The sequence below is a fragment of the Microcaecilia unicolor genome, chromosome 7 (genome assembly GCF_901765095.1).
Source record: "Microcaecilia unicolor chromosome 7, aMicUni1.1, whole genome shotgun sequence".
In the NCBI taxonomy this organism is placed as follows: Eukaryota; Metazoa; Chordata; class Amphibia; order Gymnophiona; family Siphonopidae; genus Microcaecilia; species Microcaecilia unicolor.
The window spans coordinates 72,788,194-72,800,764 of record NC_044037.1 but is presented as its reverse complement, the minus strand read 5'-3'; the positions used below and the strand labels follow the sequence as shown (position 1 = coordinate 72,800,764).

At 41.3% G+C, this 12,571-nt stretch overlaps 1 protein-coding gene across 2 annotated transcripts in view; it reads left to right on the top strand.

The window, feature by feature from the left end:
* Nucleotides 1-12,571, top strand: part of PLP1 (proteolipid protein 1) — a 56,166-nt gene that overhangs the window by 23,469 nt on the left and 20,126 nt on the right. For both annotated transcript variants that reach the window (XM_030210225.1, XM_030210226.1), the window contains exon 2: nucleotides 8,383-8,569. In XM_030210225.1, coding sequence (XP_030066085.1) covers nucleotides 8,383-8,569 — 187 coding nt within the window. The remainder of the gene's footprint in view (nucleotides 1-8,382; nucleotides 8,570-12,571) is intronic.

Genomic DNA, 12,571 nt, shown 5'->3' with positions numbered 1-12,571 from the left:
TAGTCTGAGATAGTTTCTTGCCTCATATTTAGTATTTCTTTGAGGATTTGAAAGATAAAGGTACATAAAAGTACATACCTGTTACACTTGTGGTGAAAAGTGTAAGCCCTCCAAAACTCACCAGAAACCCACTATACCTACATATAAGTGCTCCCTTCACCCATAAGGGCTATTATAGTGGTGTACAGTTGGGGGTAGTGGGTTTTGGAGGGCTCAGCAGACCAGGTAAGGGAGCAATAGTGAGATGTGTACCTGGGAGCATTTATATGAAGTCCACAGCAGTGCTCCCTAGGGTGCCCCATTGCTATCCTGGGATGTCTGTGGAAGCAGTCTGCTAAAAATGCTGGTCCCTCCTACATACCCAATCGTTTGATTTTGTGTTTTAACTTGTCTGTTTTTTTTTATGGCTTAAAAAGATAAACACACAAAGCACAAAACCTTGTTTGAAACAGTATTTTTGATTTGGTATGTTTAGCACAAAATGTCCAAAGTCCAACTTAGACACACTATCAAAAATGTCCCTCTATATCATTTAGGATCATTTTAAGTTAAAAAAAAAAAAAGGACAAATATCTAGACTAATAGATTTCTTTGACAGACCAGAAGCTTAGCCAAGATTGGGTGGCAGAGCCGGTGGGGGGAGGCGGGGCTGGTGGTTGGGGGGTGGGCCTTGTTCTGGGCAGACTTCTACGGTCTGTGCCCTGAAAATGGCAGAAACAAATCAAGGTCAGGTATACACATAAAGTAGCACATATGAGTTTAAATTGTTGGGCAGACTAGATGGACCGTGCAGGTCTTTTTCTGCCATCATCTACTATGTCACTATGAATCATTGTTGTTAAGGCAGATTTATGCCACAATCTGTCTCCTGGTATGAGGGTAGAAGACCTATGTGTATATATCTATACCTAGATAGATACATATGTGCATGTGTGTATGTATTTGGAGATGAGGAACTGTTGGGGAAGCAGTGGTGATAGTGAGTGTTTTTCACTCATTCACTGTTTCCCTTCTCTTTGTTGCCTTTTGTTTGATGTAATTTCTAACAGTCTCTACACCCTCCAATTTTGAAAGTACTTAGCAACTTTGCTTATTGTGACGACTGGACACCTGTGTCTGGTTATGCAGCAACTCATAGCGAGAGGGAGCTGAAGCAAACATATGAAAGCTCTGAAAGGAAATCAGTGCATGGTGATTCTGGGAAATGTAGTATTTTAGGAGTCCTGAACTGGTAGGAAATAATTTCTTATTGAAGAAGGATAGTGTGGGAGATGTAGTAAGGAAGTACGTAGGGTTCATAACACAGGTACAGGCAATTGAGGACATGGAAACAATTGTTAAGGTATATGTAGGAGAACAGGATGGGCAGCATGGTGGACAAGACAAACACACAAGGGAGGATGCTTGGGGCTTAGTTGTCTAAGCCCTGAAGTGAAGTAGGAGCTTAATGGAAAGAATACTGCAACAGGTTTTATTAAGAAATTAAGGAGCTGTCAGTATTTTGAGAAGCTAACCAGAAAGCAGTGTGTTTGCTGTGATAAGTCCTGATTAGAAGCCATTGTGAAGCATCCGCCAAGTAGACCAAAATACTGGGCAGAAAGTCTGTGCTGGAGCAACCAGAAAAGCTGGAAGAGGTAACCTTATTGCCATTAGAAAAACAGAATTCCAGATTGTTCTTGTTGACTGAGAATGTTACTGACTAGAGGTCCTAGGTATCCTCCTGACACAATAATGACATGTTGAGAGACTAAGGTCTGTGCTATGCAGAGACAGTCAAATCAAGAGCTGCAGTCAGCAACTGAGAAGCTGACAGGGGAGGTTAGGTGGCATATTAAAGTCTGTAGGTTGTAGTCTTTATTGCTGAGACATATATTGCTGTAGACATATATTGCTGAGTTCATGAATAAAAGAGCTGACCTGTAAGGACCAGTCTGTGATATAATCCGATCAAGGATAGAGCCTTAGTAATGTTATCCGTGTCTACTACTTATACAGAGAGGCTGTTCCAAACATCTGCAACCCTTTTTGTAAAAACTACTCCAGAGTCTGCCTCTTTCACCTTCATTTCATTACCCCCTATTCCAGAATCTGCCTTCTCGAGATGTAAGGTTCAACAAATATCTAGGAGATTGAAGTTAGGCAATACAAAGTTTAATTCCTCATATGGCCACGCTTCCACTCCATGAGAAGTAGAGAGGAAATTTATGGGCAGAGTAGGAGGGGGAGATAATAGAGAGAGAGAGAGATGGCCAGGACGAGCAGACGGATGCGGAAATGTTAAAGGAAATCAGGGACGCAAACAAACTGGGCAACACAATAATAATGGGGGATTTCAATTACCCGCATATAGACTGGGTTAATGTAACATCTGTACACGCAAGGGACATAAGATTTCTTGATGAAATCAAGGACAGCTTCATGGAACAGCTAGTTCAGGAGCCGACAAGAGAAGGAAAAATACTAGACTTAGTCCTTAGTGGTGCTCATGATCTAATGCAGGGGGTAACGATACGAGGGCCGCTTGATAACAGTGATCATAATATGATCGGTTTTGATATTGGCATTGAAGGAAGTGAAACTAGGAAATCAAGTACGCTAGCGTTTAACTATAGAAAAGGTGATTACGACAAAATGAGAAAAATGGTGAAAAAAAGACTGAAAGGAGCAGCTCGCAGAGTAAAAAACTTGCATCAGGCGTGGATGCTGTTTAAAAACACCATCCTGGAGGTTCAGGACAAATATATTCCACGTATTAGAAAAAAGGGAAAAAAGACTAAACGTCAGCCGGCGTGGCTAAACAGTAAGATAAAGGAAATCATTAGAGCCAAAAAACAATCCTTCAGAAAGTGGAGAAGAGAACCAACTGAAAGTAACAGGATAGATCATAAGGAATGCCAAGCCAAATGCAAAGCGGAGATAAGGAGGGCAAAAAAGGACTTTGAGAAGAAATTAGCGTTGGAAGCAAAAATACATAGTAAAAATTTTTTTAGATACATTAAAAGCAGGAAACCGGCCAAAGAGTCGGTTGGGCCGCTGGACGAAAATGGTGTTAAAGGGGCGATCAAGGAGGACAAAGCCGTAGCGGAGAAATTAAATGAATTCTTTGCTTCGGTCTTCACCGAGGAGGATTTGGGGGGGACACCGGTGCCGGAAAGAATATTTGAAGCGGGGGAGTCGGAGAAACTAAACGAATTCTCTGTAACCTTGGAGGATGTAATGGGTCAGTTCAGCAAGCTGAAGAGTAGTAAATCACCGGGACCTGATGGTATTCATCCCAGAGTATTAATAGAACTAAAAAATGAACTTGCGGAGCTACTGTTAGAAATATGCAATCTGTCCCTAAAATCGAGTGTAGTACCGGAAGACTGGAGGGTAGCCAATGTTACTCCGATTTTTAAGAAGGGTTCCAGAGGAGATCCGGGAAATTATAGACCGGTGAGTCTGACGTCGGTGCCGGGCAAGATGGTGGAGGCTATTATTAAGAATAAAATTGCAGAGCATATACAAAAACATGGACTGATGAGACAAAGTCAGCACGGATTTAGTGAAGGGAAGTCTTGCCTCACCAATCTAATGCATTTTTTTGAGGGGGTAAGCAAACATGTGGACAATGGGGAGCCGGTTGATATTGTATATCTGGATTTTCAGAAGGCGTTTGACAAAGTGCCGCACGAAAGACTCCTGAAGAAATTGCAGAGCCATGGAATCGGAGGTAGGGTATTATTATGGATTAAGAACTGGTTGAAAGATAGGAAGCAGAGAGTAGGATTGCGTGGCCAGTATTCTCAGTGGAGGAGGGTAGTTAGTGGGGTCCCGCAGGGGTCTGTGCTGGGTCCGTTGCTTTTTAATGTATTTATAAATGACCTAGAGATGGGAATAACTAGTGAGGTAATTAAATTCGCCGATGACACAAAATTATTCAGGGTCGTCAAGTCGCAGGAGGAATGTGAACGATTACAGGAGGACCTTGCGAGACTGGGAGAATGGGCGTGCAAGTGGCAGATGAAGTTCAATGTTGACAAGTGCAAAGTGATGCATGTGGGTAAGAGGAACCCGAATTATAGCTACGTCTTGCAAGGTTCCGCGTTAGGAGTTACGGATCAAGAAAGGGATCTGGGTGTCGTCGTCGATGATACGCTGAAACCTTCTGCTCAGTGTGCTGCTGCGGCTAGGAAAGCGAATAGAATGTTGGGTGTTATTAGGAAGGGTATGGAGTCCAGGTGTGCGGATGTTATAATGCCGTTGTATCGCTCCATGGTGCGACCGCACCTGGAGTATTGTGTTCAGTACTGGTCTCCGTATCTCAAAAAAGATATAGTAGAATTGGAAAAGGTACAGCGAAGGGCGACGAAAATGATAGTGGGGATGGGACGACTTTCCTATGAAGAGAGGCTGAGAAGGCTAGGGCTTTTCAGCTTGGAGAAGAGACGGCTGAGGGGAGATATGATAGAAGTGTATAAAATAATGAGTGGAATGGATCGGGTGGATGTGAAGCGACTGTTCACGCTATCCAAAAATACTAGGACTAGAGGGCATGAGTTGAAGCTACAGTGTGGTAAATTTAAAACGAATCGGAGAAAATTTTTCTTCACCCAACGTGTAATTAGACTCTGGAATTCGTTGCCGGAGAACGTGGTACGGGCGGTTAGCTTGACGGAGTTTAAAAAGGGGTTAGATAGATTCCTAAAGGACAAGTCCATAGACCGCTATTAAATGGACTTGGAAAAATTCCGCATTTTTAGGTATAACTTGTCTGGAATGTTTTTACGTTTGGGGAGCGTGCCAGGTGCCCTTGACCTGGATTGGCCACTGTCGGTGACAGGATGCTGGGCTAGATGGACCTTTGGTCTTTCCCAGTATGGCACTACTTATGTACTTATGTACTTATGTTACAAAGAGCATGAAGGAAGAGGGAGGGAGAGAGAGAGAGAGAGAGAGAGAGATGCTGGGCTGGATATGGGGGAGACTAGTGTGAATGGGGTGGAGGAACACACAGAGAATGTAATGAGGACAGGATAAGAAGTGGGGACATCTCACCAATGTGCCACGTAGCTTTCTACACAAAAGTCTGGTGACCTTTGGCTTAGTACATAAGCAATATTGGCTGCTTTAGGGCAGGTTTCTCTGTTATGTATTATGTGGGTTATCACTATGTGAGGATAATTCTATAACAGGGTGTCTAGTTTAAGAGGGTTAGCAGACTCCTATTTCAAGCCTATTATAAGGAAAAGTAGGAACCTATATTTCTTTACGGAATCCTAGAGCAAGAGGCAGAAATGTGCTTACATTTACAGCACAATCACTCACACCAGCTAGCCAGTGTACATGCCTGCCCCTAAATGTAGCCAGGACATACCTGAATTGTAGAATACTATAATTAAGAATGTATTTGCAAGTTTTCCCATGCTCACCCCAAACTCTACCTATGCGCTCACCCACCAGCAAAGTAAAACCATCAGAACCGGGCACAGACTTCTCAGTAAGTCGATATTTTATGTGATTAGCCCTGCTGCCGAAAACCAGGCAGCTCCTTATCTGAAGTACCCCTTTAGGGGGAGAGTCTATGTATGGCACCTAAAAAAAATCGGCACGACAGTGCAATCTATAGGCGCCGATTATAGACTATGCTTAGTTGTATTTCAGTGCCTAAATCTACACGCATCCATTTACACCAATGAAAATGTGGCGTAAATCCCTATGCGTAGATTTAGGTGCACTGGACCATATTCTATAACTAGGTGCATAAATTTCAGAATGCCCGCAAAACACCCATTTCCCTGCCTGCTTTAACCACACCCCTTTCTGCCTGTTTATGTTAGAGGTTCGGTGCACGTCGTTACAGAATTCGCTTAGTGACTTGTGCTCTTAAATTCTAATTAGTGCTAATTAGGGCTCATTATTGATTAAGTGCTGTTATCAGTGCTCATTAGCTTGTTAAGCTTATTAAGTTACGTGCATTGTTATAGAATCTGTACCAATTTTGGCGCTGATCTTTAGGCGTGCTATATAGAATCCAGGGGTTAGTGACAACAGTAGTTTCTTTATCCATATTAAGGGTGTTGCATGAAACATGCGATTTCTTTCTTCTTCTCTAGTGTATTCTCAAGTCTGTTTAATATATTAGTGCCTTTCTATATGTTCAAAACTAATGAAAATAGTAGAGGATACACAAAAAATACAATATGTTACGATCTCATACGTGGGTAAGTCTCATATATACTTGACGGCTGATGTCACTTCACTCCTCGGTGAACCTATTGCCGTACAATATTATAATCATAGACTCTTACCCTCCGACCTACCAATGCCTAAGAACTTTACTATTTATTTTTTATTCTTAACGTTATATGTAAAGGTTAGGCAATGTGTTACTTATCTTAGCTTGTTTCTAACGGGTGTGCTCACAAACCCCGACAGGTAGCCTGTTTCGCAATTCTTGCTTTGTCAAGGGGGAGCGCTTCACCTCATGTTTGCTTGTAACACCTCTGGTTTCTTCACCAGAAACCAGAGGTGTTACAAGCAAACATGAGGTGAAGCGCTCCCCCTTGACAAAGCAAGAATTGCGAAACAGGCTACCTGTCGGGGTTTGTGAGCACACCCGTTAGAAACAAGCTAAGATAAGTAACACATTGCCTAACCTTTACATATAACGTTAAGAATAAAAAATAAATAGTAAAGTTCTTAGGTATTGGTAGGTCGGAGGGTAAGAGTCTATGATTATAATATTGTACGGCAATAGGTTCACCGAGGAGTGAAGTGACATCAGCCGTCAAGTATATATGAGACTTACCCACGTATGAGATCGTAACATATTGTATTTTTTGTGTATCCTCTACTATTTTCATTAGTTTTGAGTGTATTTTTCAGTAGAGAAGTGCCCATTAATTTTTCTATATGTTCAGCAGTGTTAGTTATTTATAATTATTTGCAATATCTTTAGATTAGTTAGATCTGAAAGATGAGATGACTCTTCAAAGCTGATGCCTCAGCAAATCTTTTAGGCTATACTGTGCCACTAGCCTCTATGTCAGGGGAGGGCAACCTTTATACACAGAGGGCTATATGAATATCAATACTACCCCTAGTGGGCTGCAGCATTACGTAATGTCAGAACCAGAAATGCACAGAGCTCCATAGACCTTCTGTAATAAATAAGTAAATAGGTACAAATTTAACTAAAAACAATGGAAACAAACTTCTAGGGTGGCTATTCTGAAAACATCTGCAAAACACAATATTTAAAATCACACAAAACTATGGTAAATGACGTTTTCTGTCTATGATTCCTATGGTCTCAAGGGCCACATGAAATTCAATGGCGGGTCGCAGGTTGCCCACCCCTGCTCTATGCTGTTTTTGCCACTACAGACTAACATAGCTTCCCTCATTTATTTATTTGTCATATTTATATCCTGCTAAATCTTAACAATTCTCGGCAGGTGGCAATAAAAACATTTCTCAATATCTTTGTTGTCAATGAACTAGTATGGTTTCTTTGTTAATATGAATGCACAGAAATACGGTCAATAAACATCTAATTACATAAAGGGGTACCTTTTATTGGACATGTTTAATACATTTCTTGACTAGCAGTAGCCTTCTAGTCGAGGGAATGCTAGCTCCTGAAAACTAGTCTAGATGAGAGCAACTTTCAAAGCTATTTCTCTGTATTACACAGAGGTGGGGTTGACACTCAGTGTGAGTTAACCAGGTCTTCTACCTGGCTAACACACTGATTGGGTCCTGCCTTTCGCATATGATATATATCCTGGAGGACTCTTCGATATGTAAGGTTGTATAAATGTGTTGTGTGCTATTTAAATTCACTCTCTCTAGCACTGTTGTAAGTTGTGTGTTGGCTAGCACTGAAATGCATTGGTTTGATGATTTTTCATGAGAGGTTGGTTGGAATTCCACATAGACTAGATTCAGTAAGTGGCACCCAAATATGGCCACTGAAAAAAATCGGCATTCTGGGATGAGCGCTCTTTATAGAATAGCACTGAGCATCAAATTCTGCGCCAACTTTGGGTACAAGGACTTACACCAACTGAAACCAGGTGTAAATCCTGGTGTGTAAGCTGGGCACGTCTTTGCGGTATTCTGCAATGCTGTACACAACTTTGTGGAATGCCCATAACCCATCTATGCCTCTCCCATGGGAATGCCCCCTTTGCGGTTGCATACGGATTCACTTGGGTGCTATCCTATAACTGGGCACGTAATTGTTTTTCCATGCCGATCTACCATTTCAGCCTCTTTTCAGTGCCTTGCATCCATTGAAACATGTTTCCATGCCAAAATTTGGGTGTGGAATTAGTGCCTAACCCTTAGGTACAATTTATAGAATTCCCTAGATAATGTTTCTTTATCTTTTTCTAGGCTGGTTGCAGTGCTGTCCAAGAGGTACGTCGGGAGTGCCCTTCGCCTCTGTCGTAGCTACTGTACTATGTTTCTCAGGGGTAGCCCTGTTCTGCGGGTGTGGACATGAAGCTCTCGCAGGCACAGAAAGGCTGATAGAGACCTACTTCTCCAAAAATTACCAAGATTATGAATACCTTATGCACGTGTAAGTAAATCAACATTGTTACTGTTAGTATAAGATTCTGGTTACGGCTCATTGCATTATTTCCTTTCTGGAATGTAATTCAGTGAAGAATTTTATAAAGTATTTAAAACATTCATATATATTGAGCGTATGCTAAAATTCAGAATTAAGAGATATGAATCTAGTTTTGGTTGTCATCACAGCTTGTCTCAGAGATAAGCAACACAACACCCACTGGGAAAAAGCCTATTTTTATGAATGTATAAGATGTATATTTAGACATCTGTTCTTTCTTTCCTCTGATTTCAGTCATTTCTCAATTACTTTGCTATAACTTAACCAGTGCAGTTGGTGTATTAATCAACTTGAATGTCCAGGAATAAAGGTCAAGAAACAACTAAATAAATAAGGTGATAGCTTTTTATCGGACTTATATAAAGCTTTTCTTGACTAGCATTAGCTAGTTAGTGAAGGGAATTCCAGCTCCTGAAAATTAGGCTAGAATAGAGCAACTTTCAACACCATTTCAGTGCACCACATAAAGGAGTTGATATTCAGCATGAATTAACATGGCTCCTACCTGGTTAACTCATGCTGACTGGGTGCCGCCCATATATTTACTGGCATTTCACTGGTTAATGCCACTAAACACCTACTCAGATCACTTTGGCACTATCCAAGTAGTGCAGGGGCTCTCCAGGGATGGAGCCAAGGCAGAGCTGGGAGTTGCTGCTGTCCTAACTTTATCTAGGTGGTTATCCAGGTCTGTATATTGCTCTTACCCAAATAAGTGCTGGCAGCCGATCAAAGCTTGAATATTCAGCTCCAGTATCTGAGGATAGCCTGGCACCAAATATTCAGGAATAAAATGCCTGTGGCAGCCAGCATTTAATAAAATAGTTTTATGTGGTCAGCATATTAATAATTTGCTCTGGATATGCACAGAATTTTAAGCGTAGACTGTGCCATTGTGAGTTCCACATGTAAAACATGCCTAGACTGGAGGAGGGTTCGAAAGTTATAAGCAGAGCAGCAAAATTCAATCACTCTGGCCTAGATTCAGTAAATGGCACCACATTTCAGTGCTGAAAAAAATGCGATATTCTATAAAAGGTGCTCTGAGTTGGACGCCGTTTACAGAATAGCGTATAGCGCTGGGATCCTCACCCAACTTTGGGAGCGAGGATTTACACCAACTGAAACCTGGTATAAATCCTCATGTGCCTAAATTAGGCACGGATCCCCCGAATTCTATAATACTGCGCACATCTTTAATGAACACCCCTGACCCACCCATACCCCTCTCCTTGCCATGCACCCTTTTCAATTGTGCACTAAAAAATTTGCACGATGATCTTTATAGAATAGCGCATAGCAAGATTTGCACACAAATCCAAATTGTTGCCAATTAACACCAATGATTGTTAGCATCCAATTATTGGTGCTAATTGGCTCATTACTCAATTAAATTTTGCACGCAATTTTGAGTGCCATATATAGAATCCGGGGTCTGTGTTTAACTCATATGCATATGTTAGTCAGAAAAGAAGAGTCTAACTTATGTGTAAGAGAAGCTCACAGCTGCCATTACATATATATTCAGTGGCACCATTTAAATGATCGTGCTTCTGTGGCCATGGCTGCTGAAAACGAAGTGAAAGAAGAAACGGAAGAACAATCCTTCATGGATCTCAAATCTGAATAGCGAAAAAACAGCAGAGGAGACACAAAACATAATTTAGCATTGTAGGTGCCAAAAAATCCTTTATTGTGGATTAAACTTAGACTCAACTTGGGCCATGTTTCGATTTTTAGGGACTGATCTAGAAGTTTGGCGTTTTATCGAGATGCCATATTGGTCTGCTGTATGATGACAAGTTGTTGTGAAATACAGACAATTACTTTGGAATCACAACCTGTTATATCTTGGTGTGTGAATCAATCACATCTTATACATACCGTGTGACATTTGTTCAGACTCCTGATGCAGGCCGATAGACCGAAACATGGCCTTGTTGAATCTAGTTTGAAGTTTCTACCCTATCTGTGGGTAAACTGTTATGTGGTTAATTCTACTAGGTGCATAAGCTTACCATGTACCAGTAGGCATTCCTGGAGGTCTGATTGGGACAGGGAGTAAACATATGCATACCTTTCCTGACCCAACTTGCAGACTGCAGATTGGTACCTTGTTTGAAGTTGCTTTCAAAAGGGTAATCCCATAAACCATTCACATGCATGTAACATGCATAAATGTTTAGAATACTAGCAATTATGCACATAAGCTCACACTTACGCATGTAAATGCTAGCATGCCACCTAAGCATATATATTTGAAGGGAGGTGTACACAGGGACAAAGCATGAGCAGGACATAGCTCCCACTTACACACATTAGACCTTATTCTATAAAAGTTTATGCTCCTAAATCTACGTTCCTAAATTAATGAGCATAACTTATGCTCCTAAATTACGAGCCTAATCTATGCTTCAAAATAGATTATGCTCGTAATTTAGGAGCATAAATTTAAGAGCATAACCTTTATAGAATAAGGCCCATAACTTACTGTAAGTTACTGTACATGCATTTCTGCTGCACTTGGGTGTCCACCAGCTTTATGGCTGGTGTGGGCACCTAAATTTTAGGAGTGTTGATAGCCAGTTATGCTAGTATTCTATAACAGAACCTAGACACCTACCCCCGATATTCAAAAACATTTAACTGGCCAGGAACGGCACCTGGCCGGTTAAATGGTATTTAGCTGGCTATCTGGCAATATTCACTGGGAGATAGCCGCTGTCTCCCGCTGAATATCACCGGTTAGCGCTTAGCAGATAGCTGCTTATAATGTGCGACATAACTGGCTAGCCACTGATTTTCAGTGGATCGCCGGCTAAGTTTGGCTGCCAAATCTGGCCACATCAATAGCAGGCCTATTTTTGGCCAGTTCCAACTTAACCGGCCAGTTCTGAATATTGGCTTGACCAGTTAAGTTGGAAACAGCCCAGCATTGACTATCCAGGCACCGTGCTGACTGAAGGAGGTAGCCCGGCTCCCACCCCACAGTCTGAATATCGGCCCACTAGGATCCATTACAGATAAGCTCCTACCTCATAGCCTCGGGGCATCCAGTTACAGAACTGCCCCCTATAGATTTAGTCCAATGAAAAGGTAACATCTTCTATTATGTTTTTTTGTTTGTCAACCTTTATTTCTGTGCTTGAATAAAAATTAAATGGCATCATTTATTATAGTTAGCAAGTTACGTATATCTCTGAAGAAATGTGGTATTTTTTTAAATGCAGGTTTCATTTGCATGTGTTCTTTCTGCCTCCACCTTATTTAATTTCTGGACATAGCATAATCAACCCTCTGGCTTTGGAGATCTGAGCAGACCCCTTTGTGTAAGATTGAGTCAAGACAGTGCTGGATTTAAAAGTCTGTCCTGTAATACTTAGTAGGGGATAATACAGGACAACCTTGTTTATACTAAGGCTGTACATCAAATAAAATTTGTAATTGCACGATTAATCGCATAAAGCACCCCCCCCTCACTTCTCCTCCTGTACAGTGCAATATATACATAGCAGATGTAAATTCTCAAAACTGACATATTTCAATTACTAAACTAAAAGTAAAATAATTTATCTTACCCTTGTTGTCTGGTGATTTTATCTTTCCAATCATCTCATTCCCTGTCTCTGGTTCTGCTTCCCTGTGCTTTGAACTCTGCTTCCAGGGCCTCCTGTCTATTCAATATTTCTTTTTCTTTCTTTTTTTTTTTCTCCTCTTTCTCATCCTGCCCTATATCCATCTTTCAACTTTCATCCATTTTTTCCTTCTTTTCAAATCTGTCTAGTTTCCATCTCTTCCCTTCCCCTCCATTCAAGGGTACCATCTCCTCCGTTCTCTCTTCCCTTCCCCTTCATGGACACCATCTACTCCTGTCTCTCTTCTCTCCCCTCCCCTTTCCTTCCCTTCCCCTCCATTAGCACAGTCTCCTCCTGTCTCTCTTCTTTTCCC